Source organism: Heptranchias perlo, chromosome 4 (assembly GCF_035084215.1).
Source record: "Heptranchias perlo isolate sHepPer1 chromosome 4, sHepPer1.hap1, whole genome shotgun sequence".
NCBI lineage: Eukaryota > Metazoa > Chordata > Chondrichthyes > Hexanchiformes > Hexanchidae > Heptranchias > Heptranchias perlo.
In genome coordinates, this window is record NC_090328.1 from 116860544 (window position 1) to 116884929 (window position 24386).

Here is a 24386-nt window from a genome sequence, read left to right on the forward strand (position 1 = left end):
GAGGCACTTCCCCACACAAAGGATTGCATTTTATCCCACTATCCTGCCCTAGCTGGGACAGTGGTAGAAACAGGGGGGAAGATCAGGTGGAGAGGCCGTCAGCCCCCTCCCCTTTAGCAAGCTGCCCTTCACTGCCCTCCACATAATATTGGGGCAGGGCTCAGGTTACTACCGCAAATCCCTCCCATCTTAACCGCCCCTCCAGATGCAGCTTGGCAGTAGCCCCGGGGATAGGGGCAGGAAGGCTGCAAAGTCTCCTACTGGAGACAGAAGGAGCAATAGCGAACCTCCTCTCCCTCGATTGCGACCCAATCCCTTACCTGTCTCAGGTCAGGACTTCACTAGAAGATTTGCTGTGGTCTTCAGGGGCTCTCCTGTCGCTTTGAGTGGCCTCCCATCTGTTCTGCTGCCACAGTGGCACTAGCTGGAATTTCCTGGGTGCGGCTGGCGAGGGGGGGGGGAGGGGGGGGGCTCGTGGGTATCCCATAGGGAACCTGCCCAGGAAACTGGGCCGGGGGTCATGATGGTGTCGGAGGGTGGGCGGAGGTCCCTGTGAGGAAAATCCAAGCAGAATTAACAGAATGGGCCTATAGTCTCTGGAGTTTAGAAGAATGAGAGATGAGATCATTGAAACGTTTAAGATTCTGAGAGGGCTTGACAGGGTAGATGATGAGAGACTGCTTCCCCTGGCTGGAGAGTCTAGAACTGGGGGCATAGTTTCAGGATAAGGGGTCGGCCATTTAGGACTGAGATGAGGAGAAATTTCTTCATTCTGAGGGTTGTAAATCTTTGGAATTCTCTACCCAGAGGGCTGTGGATGCTCAGTCGTTGAGTATATTCAAGACTGAGATCGATAGATTTTTGGACTCTAAGGGAATCAAGGGATATGGGGATTGGGCGGGAAAGCGGAGTTAGGTCGAAAATCAGCCATGATCTTACTGAATGGCAGAGCAGGCTTGAGGGGCCATATGACCTACACCTGCTCCTATTTCTTATGTTCTTAAAAGATGGGAAGGGTGACATTGTAGGTTTCTATGATCTGTCAGCTGTGGCTCAGTGGGTAGCACACTCGCCTCTGAGTCAGAAGGTTGTTGGTTCAAGTCCCACTTCAGTATAAAATCTAGGCTGATACTCCCTGTGCTAGTACTGAGGGAGCGCCGCACTGTCTTTCAGATGAATCACACTTGGAGTATTGTGCGCAGTTCTGGTTTCCATATTATAGAAAGGATATAGAAGCATTGGAGACAGTGCAAAAAAGATTCACAAGGATGATACCAGAACTGAGAAGATATCCATATCAGGAAAAGCTGTGGCTGGGGCTCTTTTCTCTAGAAGAGAGAAGGCTGAGGGGTGACCTAATAGAGGTCTTTAAGATAATGAAAGGGTTTGATAGGGTAGATGTAGAAAAAAATGTTTCCACTTGTGGGGGAGTCCAAAACTAGAGTTCAGAAATATTAAATAATCGCGAAAAAATCCAAAAGGGTATTCAAGAGAAACTTCTTTACTCAAGGCGAAAGAAACTCTTGCATTTATATAGCATCTTTCACGACCTTATGGACGTCCCAAAGCGCTTTACAGCACTAAGAATGTGGAACTCACTACCACAAGGAGTAGTGGAGCCAAATAGCATAAATGCATTTAAGGGGTAGCTAGATAAGCACATGAGGGAGAAAGGAATAGAAGGATATGTTGATAAGGTGAGATGAGGTAAGGTGGGAGGAGGATCATGTGGAGCATAAACACCGGCACAAACCAGTTGGGCACTATTTGAAGAAGAGCGGGGAGCTCGCCCCAGTGTCCTGGCCAATATTTATCCCTCAACCAACATCACTGAGAAAAACAGATTATCTGGTCATTATCACGTTGCTGTTTGTGGGATCTTGCTGTGCACAAATTGGCTGCCGCGTTTCCTACATTACAACAGTGACCACACTTCAAAAGTATTTCATTGGCTGTAAAGCACTTTTGGACGTCCTGAGGTCGTGAAAGGTGCTATATAAATGAAAGTCTCTCTTTTATAAATAAGAGATTCAAATATTTTTCTCACTATGGCTATCAAACAAAATGGCCTAGAGTGAATAAGATCATGATTTGGACCTTTCTCAAGGGCTGTGAATGATGGGATGGTAACGCTAATAGCTGCCTTTAAAGTAACTTCCATTTATAAGCAGGCCTTGATATGGAAAACAGAAAATGCTGGAAACATCAGCAGGTCAGGCAGCACCTGTGGAGAGAGAAACAGAGTTAATCGAGAGAAACAGGGTCATCGACCTGAAACGTCAACTCTTGTCACTCTCTCCGATGCTGCCTGAACTGCTGAGCTTTTCCAGCATTTCCTGTTTTTTTAAAATCTGATTCCCAGCATCCGCAGTTTTTTTTTTGCTCTTTGCTTCATTCTGTTGAACCCAGCAGAGTTACGAGCCCTTTTCTGTTTTTTTTCTTTCTGGGAAGGTGATCACTGGCAGCTCCCAGGACAACATCTCAATGAGGGAGGCACCTCAGGCACACAGCCGTGCGCGACTACTTCACCTGCAGAGCTGCGGAGACCTGAGCACATTTGCTGCCGTCCAGTCGCAGGCAGAAGACAGAAGTGAGCACAGAATCTATCAGGAGAGGCCCCACAGTCTGATCGGTGTGATGCAAGAGACTGTGCTCTAAAAAGTGTGGGACATTTCAAAAGTGCGATCTAAACCAGGACTCTGCTTCAAACGTTAACTTTCGTAGGGAGGGAGGAGGCTCGTGTGGAGCATAAACACCAGCATGGACCTGTTGGGCCGAATGGCCTGCTTCTGTGCTGTAATTCTATGTAAACACAAAACATGAAAAAGCCTGGACGGGAATAAGTCTATGATGGGGAGTGCAATATGAGGAAAGGGGAAATGCTTACATTGAGCCATATCTAACATACGATGTATGTAAATATAACTTATGAGATTCAGTGAAAACTGCTCAAAAATGCACTTACCTCAATGGGAAATAGTGAAATTTGTCATTTCTATTGTAAAATTTGTTGTGTTAGAAAGCATGAGACCCCTCAGCTCATGCCTGTTATAAGGCAACGCACTTGACTGTCTCCCATAACGCCCGTGCTCATGAGAGAGATTCAGATTATCTGCATCTCTTCCTGCTCCTCATTTCTGACCACGTCAAAGGGCACTTTATTTAAAACAAAAATTGAGGAGTTTACACGTCAAGCAAGATAACATGAGAACGCGTTTTAACACTGATGGTTTCTAACTGACTGGTTTCCTTTTTACTCCTCTGAATAACTCAATCTCCTTTGCATTTCTAGCATTGTATTGTTTAAAGTTTAGCAAATGATTTTGTAGGTTTATAATCCTTAATGTTATATATGTATAGAGAAAGATATAGATTATATATATAAAAATAAAACCATACAACCATTCCCTCTCGGCTTAGCGGAACTGTCACACAGCACAGCATCATGGAAAAGTCTCACTCGGTTATTAGAATCATCGAAAATTTACAGCACAGAAGGAGGTCATTCGGCCCATCGTGTCTGCGCCGGCTGAAAATGAGCCACCCAGCCTAATTCCACTTTCCAGCACTTGGTCCATAGCCTTGTAGGTCCCTGCACTTCAGGTGCACATCCAGGTACTTGGTAATGTACCTTGAAGACTCACAGGTGCTTGGAACTACACTGAAAGCTGTCTCTACTCTTCCCCCAACAATGCAGAAAGATTTCCTCTGTCATTTATGTGTGGCAATGCCCTAAATCTGTGCCCTACAAACAGGTTCATGATATATTGCTTATGTAGTTGTCAGCCGTGACTCAGTGGTTAGCACACTCTCCTCTGAGTCAGACGGTTGTGGGTTCATAGTCCTACTCCAGAGACTTGAGCACAAAATTCTAAGCTGACGCTCCCAGGGCGGCACTGTCGGAGATGCCGTATTTCGGACGAGATGTTAAACTGAGGCCCTGTCTGCCCTCTCAGGTGGATGTAAAAAGAACCCACAGCCACTATTTTGAAGAAGAGCAGGCTGGGCCAATATTTATCCCACAACCAACATCACTAAAAAAGATTATCTGGTCATTATCACATTGCTGTTTGTGGGATCTTGCTGTGCGCAAATTGGCTGCTGCGTTTCCTACATTACAACAGTGACTACACTTCAAAAGTACTTAATTGGCTGTAAAGTGCTTTGGGACGTCCTGAGTTCATAAGAAGTGCTATAAAAAAAGCAAGTCTTTCGTTCCTTTTCTCTTATTTCCATTTCACGCACCTTTCAACCTTTTAGTCCGTTACTGAGATTGCTAATTTATGGACAACTTTTTTTTTGTGAACTCTTAACACTCAGCAGAGAGCGTGGAGACAATACATCACTCTGGCCTAGAGTCCAACCTAACTCTCAAAGATGAAATAACAGTGTGCTATCTCATTGTGCCATCCAGTTCTTCAAATGATTTTTTGCAAGTTAATTTTCCTAATAATAGCGACCATGACTAGTTGCATTAATGGGCGACATTAAGTTCTTGGGAAGGTATTCTGGAAAAGGGCTCGTGGGAGAGGGTTCATCAACAAAATTCTCAGCACTAGCTCAGGCACTGTAACCCATATATTTTATTCATACAAAAAGGTTAATATTGGCAAGAAGCTGGTTAGAATGTGGAACTTGCTACCACATTGCTGTAGTTGAGGCAAATAGCATAGATGCAGCTGGATAAACACATGAGGGAGAAAGGAATAGAAGGATATGTTGATAAGGTTAGATGAAGAGGGGTGGGAGGAGGCTCCTGTGGAGCATAAACACCGGCACAGATCAGGTGGTTTCTGTTTCTGTGCTGTACATTCTCTGTAACACTATTTTTCTGTTAAATGGAGGAGTCTGCACATTTACGAAGGGCTTAAATCCTGTTACACTGTCCAGGTTCCATTTATATAACAGATGCTGAAATGGGACAATCACTTAGTAATGTAGCTATGGAAACACACAATCAATCTTTAATCAGTTTGGTTGGGTCTGATTCTATCCAATAAATTATGTTAAAATATTTATATGCTGTTTATTGAATATAACATACAAAGGGAATAGGCACTGTGGCGATCGACTGAAGGAAGCTAAGTTACTAGTTTAGATAGTTAATGAGGTTCAATTGCACAAACACATATTTAAACTCCTGTGACTGGTTGTCAATCTATGACAAAAAACAAGATTATTTTAAACAGATAAAAAATGTTCATATTTTAAAATAGGTTTTTATATTTAACTGGACTTAGAAAAAAAAGCATGGGCTTGGTCCAGTTTAGGCCACATGTGAAGCATCTCTTTTGGTACAAGTAAAACTTGTTGGTAACAGTTCTCTAATTTTGTTAACACCTTTCTTGTCAGGTGTTATTTCTATGGTGGAAGGGATTGTTGGGTATAACACTTGTTAGTTGAGAAAACTCTTCTAAAACAAAACATAAAGTAACATGGGACCTGCTGAGTGTCCGAATGTTCTGGGAAGGTCAGGGTCCAGTCAGCTGCCCAGGAGGACTGGTTGTGGCATAATTTCAAAGATTTTTATTAACATTTCAAGCTCCAGGATCCACCGACTGATTGTTCTTAACCTTACACAGTGTGCTCGAAAAAAACAATGGGGTGAATCTTGCTGGATAAATATCGGTGTGTTAACGATGCAGGCCGTTATTAATGCGCAAATCGGTCAGCAAGTTCAGGGGATGAAGAGATACGCCGTGAGTTGTGAATCTCCAGAATTTGCTGCTCGATTTACACCACTCCGACCGTTTGCTTCACACAAACGGCATCTCGCCCTCAAACTCCCCGTTATTTTTAACAACTTGCTGGATTTACACATTAATTTCCCATTAAACTCACCGCAGAAAGTTAAGTCTGGTAATTAACAGCATAAATACTTTTTTAATGACTTGATAATTGTTAATTCAATACCAATCTTCCCAGTCCAGAACGAGAACAATTTAAACTGTTGAGTCTCATTCCTGCAGGTGGTAAATTGTTAGAGATTTAAAACATTTTAAACTTTAAATTTTTTTCTTACTTTTCCTTTCCCTTTTTCCCTCTTTTAATCCAATCTTTCTTTCCCTCTCTATTTCTCTTTCTGTACCTGCTTTGACTCTAATTCATACTATTTCCTTTTCCGTCGTTCCTCTGTTTCTTTCTCAATCCTTAAATCTCATTAAGGAGATAGACTTGTTGGTCCTGTGGTTCACTAAGGTCCCAGATGCCCCGTTGCCCTCTCCGTGCTCGTTATCAGCTCGCACTTCCAGCAAGTTACAGGACAAAAAATTTTCAAGCTGAAAGGGGGAGGAAAAAGTCTAACTAACGGTGGACGTTGCGAGATGTCCCACTCCAGCAAGATCGGGCCCAGTACCTTATTCATACTGCAGGTGTGCTTCTAGTGGAAGTGGTTGCTCAGTGCGTGAAAGGCTGTACATTTAGATCACCGTGGCAGCCTTGAGGCAACACCACACTCGGTCTTGTGCACAGTTGCTCAAAAGTCACATTCTTGACTACTTCATTTGTGTGGCTACAACAACAACTTGCATTCACATAGGACCTAAAACATCCCAAGGCGCTTCACAGAAGTGTTATCAAACAAAATTTGATGCCGAGCCATGTGAGATATTAGGACAGGTGACCAAAAGCTTGGTCAAAGAGGTAGGTTTTAAGGAGGGTCTTAAAAGAGAAGTAGAGAGGTGGAGAATTTTAGGGAGGGAATTCCAGAGCTCAGGGCCTAGGCAGCTGAAAGCACAGCCGCCAATGGTGGAGCGAAGAAAATCGGGGGATGCGCAAGAGGTCAGAATTGGAAAAGTGCAGAGATCTCAGAGGGTTGTAGGGCTGGAGGAGGTCACAGAGATAGGGAGGGTTGAGGCCATGGAGGGATTTGAAAACAAGGATGAGAGTTTTAAAATCGAGGCATTCCCAGACCTGGAACCAGTGTAGGTCAGCGATAGGTGAACGGGACTTGGTGCGAGTTAGGATACGGGCAGCAGAGTTTTGGATGAGCTCAAGTTTATGGAGGATGTAAGGTGGGAGGTCGGCCAGGAGAGCATTGGAATAATATTGAGCGACCTGTGATGGAAACACTCCGGGGTAGGTTTTAACTTTGCGTAAAACGTGACAGCGAATCAGCAGCCTGTTTTACATCTCTCCCGCTTTTTATTTCCGCTGACTTTGCTATCACCCATTTTACACTATTGCAGTGTCAAAATCTACCCGCTACATGTGTGGGCGTTGAGTGAAAGCAGGAATTCCCCCCCCATGTTTGAATAGCCTATCAATATGCAGAGTCTAGGCAACAAACGTGAAACACGGCCACTTGGAGGAGGTACTGAAAGGTGGCCAGCATCGGGGACCTGCACCCCAGCATAGTGGACCTGTACCCCAGCATCGGGGACCTGTACCCCAGCATCGGGGACCTGTACCCCAGCATCGGGGACCTGTACCCCAGCATCGGGGACCTGCACCCCAGCATAGTGGACCTGCACCCCAGCATCGGGGACCTGTACCCCAGCATAGTGGACCTGTACCCCAGCATAGTGGACCTGCACCCCAGCATCGGGGACCTGTACCCCAGCATAGTGGACCTGTACCCCAGCATAGTGGACCTGTACCCCAGCATCGGGGACCTGTACCCCAGCAACCAAGGACCTGTACCCCAGCACCCGTGGACCTGTACCCCAGCACCCGTGGACCTGTACCCCAGCATCGGGGACCTGTACCCCAGCATCGGGGACCTGTACCCCAGCATCGGGGACCTGTACCCCAGCATCGGGGACCTGTACCCCAGCACCCGTGGACCTGTACCCCAGCACCCGTGGACCTGTACCCCAGCACCCGTGGACCTGTACCCCAGCACCCGTGGACCTGTACCCCAGCACCCGTGGACCTGTACCTTAGCCCGATGCTTTCAGGCCAGAAAATGTTAACAAAAAAAATGGAGACTAGAAATTGTAGTCCCCAATCACTTGCTGTGAAGCACTACAAAACTACCCTATGTGTACTAGAGAAGCAAGCAGGGCCCACATGCAAGTGAAACAATACTGAGTACATCATTCAGCAGTTTTAACATCATCTCAAGGAGCTTTGTGTATTCTTTCATCAAAAAAATCTCAACAAAATATTTTACGTCTCAGCAAATTCAGAGGCCGAGCTTGTTTGTTTCTGGTAAATTTTATTGGTCAGAGGTGTGAGACACATGCCCTTGTGTCTAAAGTGACAGAACACAATCTGTTACAGAGGTAAATACATGCAACACATAGCACGGCAGCTACAGAGAGGCAATAGGTGGAAATGTCAGTCACAGTAGAGAAGTGTAGTCCATGATAAGCCAAAACAGGAGGGTCAGCAACAATCTCAGGCCACCTTTTCACCCCCTCCTCTATAGGAACACACTGAGCACATTGCCTAACTATCAGCTCAGTGCAGCTGTGTGATACAAATTTATTTTTTTTTAATTTAAAACTACACCTTGATCCTCAGAGAGAAAATAAACAATGCTTTATTGGCCCCTTTTTCAAAGCACTTTGCCCCATCCCGCCCCACCCCAGACATTTTTACCCACTGATTTTAATGGTATTTTGAAAGTAATGCGACAGAGATGAAAAAAATGCACTGCAACAAAAGCAAAATACTGCAGATGCCGGAAAATCTGAAATAAAATACAGCAAAGGCTGGATAACATCTTCCAGGGTCATCGACCTCAAATGTTAACTCTGTTTCTCTCTCCGCAGATGCTGCCTGACCTGTTGAGTGTTTCTCAGCGTTTTCTGTTCTTAATTTCATGAAAATGCACTGCCGTTTTTCCCCTGGCTGGAGAGTCCAGAACCAGGGGTCACTGTCTCAGGATAAGGGGTCAGCCATTTAAGACGGAGATGAGGAGGAATTTCTTCACTCAGAGGGTCGTGAATATTTGGAATTCTCTACCCCAGGGGGCTGTGGATGCTCAGTCGTTGAATATATTCAAGACTGAGATGGATAGATTTTTGGACTCTAAGGGAATCAAGGGATATGGGGATCGGGCAGGAAAGTGGAGTTCAGCCATGATCTTACTGAATGGCGGAGCAGGCTCGAGGGGCCGTTTGGCCGACTCCTGCTCCTGTTTCTTAGGTTCTTAGGACTGGATTCGAAGAGTGCCGTCACTCACTTTCCGTGCGTTGGCTGCAGTCTCACTGCAGTTCCTTGTAATGAAACGCCAGTCTTATATTCTCAACCAGCATATTTTCAAAATAACAAAGGGAAGTGGGGAGGGAAGCAAGGCAATGGAGCCTAATTTTTCATAGTTTCTTTTCACCTCTCTCTGTCTCATTTTTTATTTTGTACTGTCAAAATGAAATGTAGCAATACATATTATATTATATATATATCTCTATAATATATGTAAACCAGCGGTTTTTATTTTTTCTCTGAAAGTAAGTTAGGTTTCACCAGAATGTAAGGAATGCTGATAATTGCTCTGCTCATCACTTCTAAACTCTTCAGGGTCAATTTTAACTTCCCTAATCATTGGGGTGGTTGTAGTAGTGTTGCCAACTCTGGTTGGACACATTCCTGGAGGTTTTCATTACACGGCCTCCCACCCCCAGCCTTCTTCACCCCCCCCCCCCACCCCCGCCAATCTCCAATATTTTTATAACTAATAAATGAAAATGTTCAAAGAAAATAAGAAAAATCATACTTTTTAGAAAAATAACCTTTATGATTTTTTCTCCTGGGTGTTGCTCAGGACAGTGTCTCGGAGATTAATCTTTCAATTCCTGTTGACTCAGGTTGGCGACCCCTCGTGGGGAGGTTGTGGGGCGGGGGGGTCAGGCTCCTTTTAATAGGCAAATCGGGGTCCCATGATGTACATAGGACACCGGTTGCCACTCAAGGACAGATCTGGTAGCCGTGGGCCGCGCACTCCCCGCCCAGTTTCACCGGCAATAGAGTGGAAGAGGTCGCAGAAAGGTTAAGTGCTCCCCACTAAGCCCCACAGGAACGATCTGGGCCCCTGCTGACGCCCCAGGTGCCCCCCACACCCCGCCCCACCCAGTCATACTTCACTGCCCACCCATCGGCCATGGCCTGAATCCAATGAGCTGTATTGCGTTGTCAGTTTGGCGCCCGCTGTTCGCCATTTCCATTTAAAAGGCCGGGGCCTCAAAATGGTTCCGGTTTCTTCGCCCTTCTGCTCGCCCCCCCATCCCCCAACCCCCCCGGTCAATCACCCCCAAGAGTTAAAATCAACCCTGTTGTGTGCAGGAAATCCCCCCTGCCCCCCTTCAATCATCCCTGGAGCTTCTTGTCCGAAAACTGTAACCTGGTTAGAATTTTCTACCGTCTGCAAGGCCGCCTCATGGTCCCTGTATTTCGATATATTGTATAATTCAGCATTTGAAGAGTTAACTTTTGCAAAAAAGAAAAAAAAAATTCTATGCCATCCAAACACGTTTAAGGAATTTTTTTCTTTTAAGGAATGTAAATCATTAAACAGATCACTCTCTCCACCCCCCACCCCCCCACAACAAAAATAAATCCTTAAAAGTATAATAAATAAATAAACATTGTCGCTGTATTATAAACACAAAAAAATAACATTCTGAATTTATGACAAAAACAGGAACTACATTCATAAGAAGTGCAATATTCTGACAATCATAATTAATAGCCGACACACGTTAATTAACGTAACTTTACACAGATCAGATGTGTTACGTTGCAGTGTTATACCTCCTGATGTTTCACGTTATTTTATATTGCACCACTTGACAAAAGAATGATACTCTAGTAAAATATTTACATTAAGTTCACATCGGCAGCTGCAGGTAGTGACTATAAATATTAACACACAAGTCACTGAATGACTGAAACCCATTAGTTTGTGTCATGCCAATAGAATTACTTCAAGTAATGATGCTACAGAGTAACAGGTAAATGAGAGGTGTCATTTTGGTTTGAGTGTAAACAGCTTGAAGCCCATGTTTTTTCTGAAGCGGAGTTGAATCCCGACAAATTCAGTATGTTCACTCTCACACTATGCTGGTCTCATATTAATTGACCTTAATTCCAAGAAACGGGAATGAAAGCGAAGCTGCTTTAAAATGCCTTCAGTTACCTTGAGTCTAGTGTTAATAGGAGATGTAGCAACACTCTTTAACTGGTCATAGTCAATCAAATTGAAATGAATCCAGGAGTTTTACTTATCCATCAACTACAGCTTGCCTAAAGCTAATCTTATCTTTGTATCGAATGGTTCGGGTTACAGCCTCACGAGTATGCGGAACTTTGCTGCGATTAGACGTTTCATTCGATTCACTTTTTCTAGAGCGTTTCCCTGCTCGCTCATGCACTGTCGCTTTTAGTGGGCTGTTTTAGCTAAACTGGATTAGGTCTACTTTGGGTAAAAAGGTTTTGTCCTCGACACGTAGAAACGTAGAGCTTAAGGTGCTAGCCCCCAATAGGTTACGGTGCTGTAACACAGGCTGCGACCAATCCCAAATTACTATACAGTAGTTTAACACAATTAAAACAATTTTTTTTAAGTGGAGTGCGATCTTTTCCGCGTAAAATTGAAAAGTTCCTTATAAATAAAGAAACAGAACTTCAAGATGAAACAATGGCTCAGAGGTTTTGCATCCTAGCACTCTCTTCTCCCGCTGAGAGCAAGAAGGACACGAGGACGTAGGTAAAATCACTCAGCATTGCACTGAATAAGCTACATTTACCTGCCCTCACGTGGCAGTTTATTAATGACAGCTTAGGCCCCAGGGTGTGTTATAGGGTATGGGAGTCAGCCAATCTGACCCTGACATTTTACTCACAGTAACGCATTTTAAAGTCACACAATAAACCTATGTTTTAAATCATTTTTTATATCCCACCTCTCACCTTCACACTGCAAAACAGAACATTAATTTAACAGTCTACTAATGGATTTTTAAATTAATTTTCACAACACAGAAATTATGGAAAAAGGAATTACGTAAACTTATTGGGGGAATATTTGCCTCCATTTGCTGATCTTTTACGAAAAAAGTAGACAGAAGCATAAAGCAGTGCTCCCTGCTTTACAATCTCAGCTACTTGTTCGCTAAGATTAACAAAGTAAACTATACTCCATAGTTTTTTTAAAAAAAAACTGTCGTTAGAATGAACATTAGATCCACTAAGTGTTTGTGAATTCCCTTAAAAATAATGGAATGGATTCAAGAAATTTGAAAAAAAAATTCTTGTTTTTAAAAAAAATAACTTAGAATTAGTTAAGATTGTCAAAATAACTACTATTTTAACCTTTCACCCCAGTGTGTGCAGGAATGTATCAGCAAAGTAATGGAAATGAGATCAAGAAGGATTCACCTGGAATATTTAAAAAAAACTAGGAATGAAGTTTCAAAATTTCTGAGTCGTTCTTAGCAGAATGCACTCTGCTAAACAAGTATTGTAACTTTTTAAATGCTTATTATAAGTTCTTTTAGATTTAAATACATTTCCCAATGACATAATTACCTGTGTTGAGAATGGTTACTGTGAAAGGTCCCTCTCTTAAATAACGTCAAACTATATAGGTGCCCAGATACCTGGCCTAATTGTGGATTAACTTTGTGAAAATTAGTCTGCGGGACTGTATTTACATTCATTTCTATATAAACCACACAAAGCTGCATCTCTGAAAGACTTCAGAGATTTTAAACGGATTTTGTCAAACGAAGCACGTTAAAAAAAAATGTAATTTCTGCTGCTGCAGAAACGCAGCAGTGATTAACACAACCAAACCACACAGACACATTCACTTTGCACATCGGATCAAAGGTTCCAGCCCTTTCAGATGTAAACTGGCTGTTCTTGGGCAGTGAGCAGTCTGTACATGGCCGCTGGCATAGTCTTCATGTGGATCTAGGGCAGAAGAGAGACAGATCAGGAGGATTTTCTCCATACCCAATGCCGGGGAGAAAGAAGGCCTACCTTAGGTGCATTTCTACAGCAATGATATTGAATAAATACTGTGTCAAAACAAACTCTATTCCCTGCTTTCAAAAAAACTGAACATACTGGAAATATACAGCAGGTCAGTCAGCATCTGAAAGAGAAAGATCAAGACAGAATCCAACAACAACAACTTGCATTTACACAGCGCCTTTAACGTAGTAAAACGTCCCAAGGCGCTTCACAGGAGTGATTATCAAACAAAAATTGACACCAAGCCACATAAGGAGATATTAGCACAGGTGACCAAAAACTTAGTCAAAGAGGTAGGTTGTAAGGAGCGTCTTAAAGGAGAGAGAGGTAGAGGGGTGGAGAGATTTAGGGAGGGAATTCCAGAGCTTAGGGCCTAGGCAGCTGAAGGCACGGCCGCCAATAGTGGTGCCAAGAAAATCGGAGATGCGCAAGAGGCCAGAAATGGAGGAGTGCAGAGATCTCGGAGGGTTGTAGGGCTGGAGGAGGTTACAGAGATAGGGAGGGGCGAGATCGTGGAGGGATTTGAACAAAAGGATGAGAATTTTAACCCAGCTCTGATGAAGGTTTCTACCTGAAACATTATTCTTTGCATTCCCTACTTATATTTTTTTAATAGGGAATGTAGAAAGACTGAACAGACTGGGTCTCTTTGTTTGTAGAAAAAGAGACGGCCAAGGGGTGACCTGATAGAGGTCTTTAAAATTAAGAAGGGGTTTGATAGGGTAGACGTAGAGAAGATGTTTCCACTTGTTGGGGAGACCAATATTAGGGGTCATAAATATAAGATAGTTGCTAATAAACCCAATGAGGAATTCAGGAGAAACTTTGTTACCCAGAGAGTGGTTAGAATGTGGAAGTCACTACCACATGGAGTGGTTGAGGTGAAAGCATGGATGCATTTAAGGGGAAGCTCGATAAGTACATGAGGGAGAAAGAAATAAAAGGATATACTGATAGGGTTAGATAAAGTAGGGGGGGAGGAGGCTCGTGTGGAACATAAACACCGGCATAGACCAGTTGGGCCGAATGGCCTGTTTCTGTGCTGTAAATTCTGTGTAATTCTATGTATATCTTCAAAAAAAAATATATAGATATATTTAAAAATCACATTTTCACACATTATACAACCATTCTTGTGTATGCTGCCAAAACCATGGAGCACAAGATGTATTCCTGATTATACTTGCAATGATGTTCTTGAAAATGCTGATTTTTACAAAGTTATTAAAACAGCATAACAGTTTATCTTGCAAACTTCCTTCTTGCCCTCTTCCCAGAGTGTAGGGGGCAACTTTGCTGCTGTGCACAGGCGCTGCCGTTCAGGGCAGTTCTGCACCTGTTTACATGTTTAAGCCCGAACATAAGGAGATTCGATCCACTGGGGTAAGCACATGTTACAGTTCACTGAGGTGTCACATTCATCCATTGAGGAGAAAAAAATCTATTGATACAGTAGACACATGGCCTGTGCAGACACATGAAATTTAATGCTGAGAAGTGTGAAGAGATTTGTTTTGGTAGGAGGAATGAGGAGAGGCAATATAAACTAAATGGTACAATTTTAAAGCAGGTGCAGGAACAGAGAGACCTGGGGGTTCACATACACAGGTCTTTGAAGGTGGCAGGACAAGTTGAGAAGGCTGTTAAAAAAGCATACGGGATCCTTGGCTTTATAAACGGAGTACAAAAGCAGGGAAGTTACGCTAATAAGTTATTTTTTTTAAAAACTAAATTAGGAAAGAAAAATGTATAAATCACTGGTTAGGCCCCAGCAGCAGTATTGAGTCCAATTCTGGGCACTACACTTTAGGAAGGATGTCAAGGCCTTGGAGAGGGTGCAGAGGAGATTTACCAGAATGGTACCTGGGATGAGGGACTTCAGTTATGTGGAGAGACTGGAGAAGCTGGGGTTGTTCTCCTTACAGCAGAGAAAGTTAAGGGGAGATTTAATTGAGGTGTTCAAAATTATGAGGAGTTTTGAAAGAGTAAATAAGGAGAGACTGTTTCCACTGGCGGGAGGGTCGGTAACCAGCGGACACAGATTTAAGGTAATTGGCAAAAGAATCAGAGGGGGAGATGAGGAGAAGTTTTTTTTACGCAGCGAGTTGTGATGATCTGGAATGCGCTGCCTGAAAGGGCGGTGGAAGCAGATTCAGTAGTAACTTTCAAAAGGGAATTGGATAAATACTTGAAAAGGAAAAATTTGTAGGGCTATTGGGAAAGAACGGGGGGGGGGGTGGGGGGGGGCGACTAATTGGATAGCTCTTTCAAAGAGCCGGCACAGGCACGATGGGCCGAATGGTCTCGTTCTTTGCTGTACATGTCTAAGATACCTTGGTCGTATGTACAGAATTAGGCAATATTGACACAATTATGTTAACACGGATAAAATAGCTAGAAATAAAAAGTATGCCAAAGTAACAAAAATAAGAGAAAAAATACCAAAAATAGAGCAAGCAGAAATATTTACTATTCTGTATTTAAGACTGTGAGTATTTCAGTTGTAGATGCTTATATCACGGTGATGTTAGGGCTTTTTTGAGCGGCGTAACGCATGAGCTGAAATCTAAAAGAAAAACTAGCCCGGGGGAGCTCTGCAATTGCTGGCCGCACGCGAAAGGTTAAGATTTGACCCAATTACCTTGGAAGAAAGAATTTAATAATAAGGACGGCAAAATCTGTGGAGAGGCTGACAGGGTGGTTTTCATTTCTCCTAATGAGAAAGTTATATAAAAAAAAACTACTTGGCTTTCGCCTCTGTCCTTCTTTCCAAACCAAGGTAACCTCAAGGTCACATTTGTGTAACCGATCGGACAGCTAATTACATTTACTGAGCACAGTCTAGGGACTGAGCGCCAACCAGGTTTCTGCAGCATTCTGTTCCCAAGGTTATACTTGATAATGTCATGTACATTTTCATCCTTGCATGCTCCGTTCAGCCCCCTGGTACAAGCTTTAGTTGTAACAAATACCGCCTGCTAAGAACCAATCAGACTGATATTAGCCCGTTTGCATTTATAATTCCATTTCCTTCAGTTATTTTTCTTTCCTAATTTAATTTTTTTTTAAAAAACTCATTTTTCGCCCCCATCCCCCCTCCCTTCCTTCACACACATCCCCCCAGAAAATAGGACAAGTTAAAATCTTCGTTCCCTACACATTCACTAATTGCTGTTCTATAAGCCGACGATTCTCTGGGGTTTAGAAGGATGCGAGGGGTGATCTCATTGAAACATATAAGATTCCGAGGGGGCTTGACAGGGTAGATGCTGAGAGGCAGTTTCCCCTGGCTGGAGAGTCTAGAACTCGGGGTCATAGTCTCAGGAGGAAGGGGCCGGCCATTTAGGACCGAGATGAGGAGGAATTTCTTCACTCGGAGGGTTGTGAATCTTTGGAATTCTCCATCCCAGAGGGCTGTGGATGCTCAGTCGTTGAATATATTCAAGGCTGAGATCGATAGATTTTTGGACTCTAGGGGAATCAAGGGATATGGGGATCGGGTGGGAAAGTGGATTTGAGGTCGAAGATCAGCCATGATCATATTGAATGGCGGAGCAGGCTCGAGGGGCCGGATGGCCTACTCCTGCTCCTATTTCTTACGTTCTTATGATTAGGAAGGAACGAGTAGAAATCAGGCTGACCTCCTGGGGTCCCCGGCAGTGAAGTCTGGAGGGGACTGGAGATCGGGGAGGGGGGGGGGCGGCTGAGAAAAAGAGGCCAGGGCTAGGGGGAAGTCCAAGGACTCCTTGGAGGGGTCTGAAGGGGTGGGGGAGCACTCCTGCTCCACCTGGCCTACTAGGAGTTGAAACAGAGGCCAATTTCTTAAACTTATCGTGGCCTCTATTCTGGTCAGTCAGGTCCTTCCCGTCGTGGTTCTGATGCTCCAGATAGCACGGGGCTCCCCCTCCCCCCCAGCATGAAGTTAAGATTACATCGTGGCGCCGATGACATCAACAAGTCGCGATCTCTGAACGTTACGTAGGTCCCCAACCCCCACCAACCCGCCTGCTTTTAGCAGGAGCCTCGTCCAGGGCATGGATCGCCGCTGTTAATATTATGGCGGCGGGGCGGAGGCATCGCGATTTTCAAGGTTTTAACCCCTCGCCCGACCCTTTCTGCCCATCGGAGGAGGAGTTAAAATCAAGGCCCTGGTCTCTGATCGGTATTTGCCAATGAGGCATCAGGAGTCACCGTGTGCAAATAAGGCCTTTTCCCTCAAATTTTCTTCCCGTCTTCTCATCAATTCCTTGCTGGACGCTGGTTCCACGGCACCAATTGCTCTCCTGTACCCTCCCCTCCCCCTTCTGCCATCCCAAAGTGGCCTTTATTCACATTTCCCTTGACGGCGAACGTCGGCAGGCTATTTTTACCACGGGAGTTATCACAGCGAAGCCTCTTTCAGTTCACATCCGCGTATTTCCTGCAGGGTTAGTCAGATAACAATCAGCCGTGGGAGCCCTGGCTGATTTCTGAATCCCTAATTCAGAAGCACAGATGCCAACTGTAGCACCCATTACTTTTTTGGGTCTTTTATTCTAGATTTTTTTCGGGGTCTCGTATCTTACAACAACAACAACTCACATTTATTTAGCGCCTTTAAACATAGTAAAACATCCTAAGGCGCTTCACAGGAGCGATTATCAGACAAAATCTGACACCGAGCCGCATAAGGAGATATTAGGACAGGTGACCAAAAGCTTGGTCAAAGAGGTCGGTTTTAAGGAGTGCAATAAAGGAGGAGAGAGAGGTTGAGAGGTTTAGGGAAGGAATTCCAGAGCTTGGGGCCGAGGCAGCTGAAGGCACGGCCGCCAATGGTGGGGCGAAGGAAGTGGGGGATGCGCAAGAGGCCAGAATCGGAGGAACGCAGAGATCTCGGAGGGCTGTAGGGCTGTTGGAGGTTACAGAGATAGGGAGGGGCGAGGCCATGGAGGGATTTGGACATGGGGATGAGAATTTTAAATTCGAGGCAATGCCGGACTGGGAACCAATGTAGGCCAGCGAGCACAGGGCGGGTGATGGGTGAACAGGACTTGGTTTGAGTTAGGATTCGGGCAGCAGAGATTTGGATGAGCTGAAACGTAAGGAGAGTGGAAGGCAGGAGGCCGACCAGGAGAGCAATGGAATAGTTGGGATCCTAGCTCAATTAATGTCCTCACTACCCTTATTATCTCGGTAAAACATTCAGAAACACATCCAGAAGAATAAACAGGAAATCCTGGTTGGTCAATTATTTTTAAGCTACTAAAATTATTCTTCTGCCTCCACAAGATCGATCAGCAGTCCCTGATGAGTGATTGGGCAGCATTTCCCTCATTCTAGGTCTAAACTATTAGACAAATTCATTAAATAAAGGCATTTATTAACTAAGTAAAATCTGTCACTGAAACGGACAGCACAATTCATCTACTCTCTCTCCCTTCAATCCAGGTTTCTTTATTGATTAATCTGAACCAACTCCAAGACACAGGCAATAATTTTTTAAAATTATGAAGAAATAAATCGCCTTGGAAGGCATATGTGCAACTAAAGAAAGCGTTTATCATTTTATAGATGAGAACAGAAACTGGAGCAGCTTTTAAAGGATGGGAACACCTCACGGTTTCTAGTTACAGGACTAAAAACAACAGGGCAGGGCCTCATTCAATTAGAGAGAGAATTCCACCAAAACAAACACATAGCAACAACTGCGAGTTCACTCATGCCCTCTGGAGGTACGTGCGCGCACACCCACTCACACTCACCCACCCCCACTCACACTCACCCACCCCCACTCACACTCACCCCCACTCTCACACAGACCCCCCCCCACTCTCACACAGACCCCCCCCACTCTCACACAGACCCCCCCCCCACTCTCACACAGACCCCCCCCCCCACTCTCACACAGACCCCCCCCCCACTCTCACACAGACCCCCCCCCCCACTCTCACACAGACCCCCCCCCACTCTCACACTGACCCCCCCCCACTCTCACACAGACCCCCCCCCACTCTCACACAGACCCCCCCCACTCTCACACAGACCCCCCCCCCACTCTCACACAGACCCCCCCCCCACTCTCACACAGACCCCCCCCCCCACTCTCACACAGACCCCCCCCCCCACTCTCACACAGACCCCCAACCACTCTCACAGACCCCCCCCCACTCTCACAGACCCCCCCCCCACTCTCACAGACCCCCCCCACTCTCACAGACCCCCCCCCCACTCTCACACAGACCCCCCCACTCTCACACAGACCCCCCCCCACTCTCACAGACCCCCCCCCACTACCACTCTCACACAGACCCCCTCCCCACTCTCACACAGACCCCCCCCCCACTCTCACACAGACCCCCCCCCACTCACCCACCACCACTCACCCACCCCCACTCACACACACTCACTCACACCCACCCCCACTCACTCACACCCACCCCCACTGACACTCACCCACCCCCACTCACACACACTCACTCACACCCACCCCCACTCACACTCACCCACCCCCACTCACACTCACCCACCCCCACTCACACTCACCCCCACACTCACCCCCACTCACCCCCACTTACCCACCCCTACTCACTCACCCACCCCTCCCCACCCACACACTCTCACAGACCCCCCCCCCACCCACACACTCTCGCACAGACCCCCCCCCACCCACACACTCTCACACAGATCCCCCCCACTCTCACAGACCCCCCCCCACCCACACACTCTCGCACAGACCCCCTCCCCACCCACACACTCTCACACGGATCCCCCCCACTCTCACAGACCCCCCCCCACTCTCACAGACCCCCCCCCACTCTCACACAGATCCCCCCCACTCTCACACAGACCCCCCCCCCCACTCTCACACAGACCCCCCCCCCACTCTCACACAGACCCCCCCCCACTCTCACACAGACCCCCCCCACTCCCACTCTCACACAGACCCCCCCCCACTCTCACACAGACCCCCCCCCCCACTCTCACACAGACCCCCCCCCACTCTCACACAGACCCCCCCCCACTCTCACACAGACCCCCCCCCCACTCTCACACAGACCCCCACCCCACTCTCACACAGACCCCCACCCCACTCTCACAGACCCCCCCCCACTCTCACACAGACCCCCCCCACTCTCACACAGACCCCCCCCCACTCTCACACAGACCCCCCTCCCACTCTCACAGACCCCCCCCCACTCTCACACAGACCCCCCCCCCCACTCTCACACAGACCCCCCCCCACTCTCACACAGACCACCCCCCCACTCCCACTCTCACACAGACCCCCCCCCCACTCTCACACAGACCCCCCCCCACTCCCACTCTCACACAGACCCCCCCCACTCCCACTCTCACACAGACCCCCCCCACTCCCACTCTCACACAGACCCCCTCCACTCTCACTCTCACACAGACCCCCCCCCCACTCTCACACAGACCCCCCCCCACTCTCACACTGACCCCCCCCCACTCTCACACAGACCCCCCCCCACTCTCACACAGACCCCCCCCACTCTCACACAGACCCCCCCCCCACTCTCACACAGACCCCCCCCCACTCTCACACAGACCCCCCCCACTCTCACACAGACCCCCCCCCACTCTCACACAGACCCCCCCCACTCACCCACCCCCACTCACCCACCCCCACTCACACACACTCACTCACACCCACCCCCACTCACTCACACCCACCCCCACTCACACTCACCCACCCCCACTCACACTCACCCACCCCCACTCACACTCACCCCCACACTCACCCCCACTCACCCCCACTTACCCACCCCTACTCACTCACCCACCCCTCCCCACCCACACACTCTCACAGACCCCCCCCCACCCACACACTCTCACACAGATCCCCCCCACTCTCACAGACCCCCCCCCACCCACACACTCTCGCACAGACCCCCTCCCCACCCACACACTCTCACACGGATCCCCCCCACTCTCACAGACCCCCCCCCACTCTCACAGACCCCCCCCCACTCTCACACGGATCCCCCCCACTCTCACAGACCCCCCCCCACTCTCACAGACCCCCCCCCCACTCTCACACAGATCCCCCCCACTCTCACACAGACCCCCCCCCCCACTCTCACACAGACCCCCCCCCCACTCTCACACAGACCCCCCCCCACTCTCACACAGACCCCCCCCACTCCCACTCTCACACAGACCCCCCCCCACTCTCACACAGACCCCCCCCCCCACTCTCACACAGACCCCCCCCCACTCTCACACAGACCCCCCCCCACTCTCACACAGACCCCCCCCCCCACTCTCACACAGACCCCCACCCCACTCTCACACAGACCCCCACCCCACTCTCACAGACCCCCCCCCACTCTCACACAGACCCCCCCCACTCTCACACAGACCCCCCCCCACTCTCACACAGACCCCCCTCCCACTCTCACAGACCCCCCCCCACTCTCACACAGACCCCCCCCCCACTCTCACACAGACCCCCCCCCCACTCTCACACAGACCACCCCCCCACTCCCACTCTCACACAGACCCCCCCCCCCACTCTCACACAGACCCCCCCCCACTCCCACTCTCACACAGACCCCCCCCACTCCCACTCTCACACAGACCCCCCCCACTCCCACTCTCACACAGACCCCCTCCACTCTCACTCTCACACAGACCCCCCCCCCACTCTCACACAGACCCCCCCCCACTCTCACACTGACCCCCCCCCCACTCTCACACAGACCCCCCCCCACTCTCACACAGACCCCCCCCACTCTCACACAGACCCCCCCCCCACTCTCACACAGACCCCCCCCCACTCTCACACAGACCCCCCCCACTCTCACACAGACCCCCCCCCCACTCTCACACAGACCCCCCCCCACTCTCACACAGACCCCCCCCCCACTCTCACACAGACCCCCCCCCCACTCTCACACAGACCCCCCCCCCCACTCTCACACAGACCCCCCCCCACTCTCACACTGACCCCCCCCCACTCTCACACAGACCCCCCCCCACTCTCACACAGACCCCCCCCACTCTCACACAGACCCCCCCCCACTCTCACACAGACCCCCCACCACTCTCACAGACCCCCCCCCACTCTCACAGACCCCCCCCCCCCACTCTCACAGACCCCCCCCCACTCTCACACAGACCCCCCCACTCTCACACAGACCCCCCCCACTCTCACACAGACCCCCCCCCACTCTCACAGACCCCCCCCCACTACCACTCTCACACGCACCCCCCCCACTCTCACACAGAACCCCCCCCACTCTCACAGACCCCCCCCACTCTCACACAGACCCCCCCCCCCACTCTCACACAGACCCCCCCCCACTCTCACACAGACCCCCCCCCACTCTCACACAGACCCCCCCCCCACTCTCACAGAGACCCCCCCCCCCACTCTCACACAGACCCCCCCCCACTCTCACACAGACCCCCCCCCACTCTCACACTGACCCCCCCCCACTCTCACACAGACCCCCCCCACTCTCACACGCACCCCCCCCACTCTCACACAGACCCCCCCCACTCTCACACAGACCCCCCCCCACTCTCACAGACCCCCCCCCACTCTCACACAGACCCCCCCCCACTCTCACACAGACCCCCCCCCCACTCCCACACAGACCCCCCCCCCACTCTCACACAGACCCCCCCCCCACTCTCACACTGACCCCCCCCCACTCTCACACAGACCCCCCCCCACTCTCACACAGACCCCCCCCCACTCTCACACAGACCCCCCCCCCACTCTCACACAGACCCCCCCCCCACTCTCACACAGACCCCCCCCCACTCTCACACAGACCCCCCCCCACTCTCACACAGACCCCCCCCCACTCTCACACAGACCCCCCCCCACTCTCACACAGACCCCCCCCCACTCTCACACAGACCCCCCCCCACTCTCACACAGACCCCCCCCCCACTCTCACACAGACCCCCCCCCACTCTCACACAGACCCCCCCCCCACTCTCACACAGACCCCCCCCCACCCCACACACTCTCACACAGACCCCCCCCCACCCCACTCACTCTCACACAGACCCCCCCCACTCTCACACAGACCCCCCCCCACTCTCACAGACCCCCCCCACTCTCACAGACCCCCCCCCACTCCCACTCTCACACAGACCCCCCCCACTCTCACACAGACCCCCCCCCACTCTCACACAGACCCCCCCCCACTCTCACACAGACCCCCCCCCCACTCTCACACAGACCCCCCCCCACTCTCACTCTCACACAGACCCCCCCCACTCCCACTCTCACACAGACCCCACTCCCACTCCCACTCTCACACAGACCCCCCCCACTCCCACTCTCACACAGACCCCCCCCCCACTCTCACACAGACCCCCCCCCACTCTCACACAGACCCCCCCCCACTCTCACACAGACCCCCCCCCCACTCTCACACTGACCCCCCCCCACTCTCACACAGACCCCCCCCCACTCTCACACAGACCCCCCCCCACTCTCACACAGACACCCCCCACTCTCACTCTCACACAGACCCCCCCCCACTCTCACACAGACCCCCCCCACTCCCACTCTCACACAGACCCCCCCCCACTCTCACACAGACCCCCCCCCCACTCTCACACAGACCCCCCCCCCACTCTCACACTGACCCCCCCCCACTCTCACACAGACCCCCCCCACTCTCACACAGACCCCCCCCACTCTCACACAGACCCCCCCCACTCTCACACAGACCCCCCCCCACTCTCACAGACCCCCCCCCACTCTCACACAGACCCCCCCCCACTCTCACACAGACCCCCCCCCACTCTCACTCTCACACAGACCCCCCCCCACTCTCACACAGACCCCCCCCCACTCCCACTCTCACACAGACCCCCCCCCCACTCCCACTCTCACACAGACCCCCCCCCCACTCTCACACAGACCCCCCCCCCCACTCTCACACAGACCCCCCCCCCACTCTCACACAGACCCCCCCCCCACTCTCACACAGACCCCCCCTCCACTCTCACACAGACCCCCCCCCACTCTCACACAGACCCCCCCCCCACTCTCACACAGACCCCCCCCCACTCTCACACAGACCCCCCCCCACTCTCACACAGACCCCCCCCCCACTCTCACACAGACCCCCCCCCCACTCTCACACAGACCCCCCCCCCACTCTCACACAGACCCCCCCCCACTCTCACACAGACCCCCCCCACTCCCACTCTCACACAGACCCCCCCCCACTCTCACACAGACCCCCCCCCCACTCTCACACAGACCCCCCCCCACTCTCACACAGACCCCCCCCCACTCTCACACAGACCCCCCCCCCCACTCTCACACAGACCCCCACCCCACTCTCACACAGACCCCCACCCCACTCTCACAGACCCCCCCCCACTCTCACACAGACCCCCCCCCACTCTCACACAGACCCCCCCCCACTCTCACACAGACCCCCCTCCCACTCTCACAGACCCCCCCCCACTCTCACACAGACCCCCCCCCA

The 24386-nt window shown here is 49.6% G+C and overlaps 2 protein-coding genes across 4 annotated transcripts in view; one reads left to right on the plus strand and one right to left on the minus strand.

The window, feature by feature from the left end:
• fam189a2 (family with sequence similarity 189 member A2) overlaps positions 1–3406 on the plus strand; it is an 87647-nt gene extending 84241 nt beyond the window's left edge. For all 3 annotated transcript variants that reach the window (XM_067983520.1, XM_067983519.1, XM_067983521.1), the window contains one exon: positions 2452–3406. In XM_067983520.1, the coding sequence (XP_067839621.1) occupies positions 2452–2658 (207 nt within the window). In that variant the 3' untranslated portion in view covers positions 2659–3406. The remainder of the gene's footprint in view (positions 1–2451) is intronic.
• A 6781-nt stretch (positions 3407–10187) lies between these two features.
• Positions 10188–24386, minus strand: part of LOC137320668 (amyloid-beta A4 precursor protein-binding family A member 1-like) — a 133236-nt gene continuing 119037 nt past the window's right edge. The window contains exon 12 of the mRNA XM_067982346.1: positions 10188–12858. Within this exon, the coding sequence (XP_067838447.1) occupies positions 12787–12858 (72 nt within the window). The 3' untranslated portion in view covers positions 10188–12786. The remainder of the gene's footprint in view (positions 12859–24386) is intronic.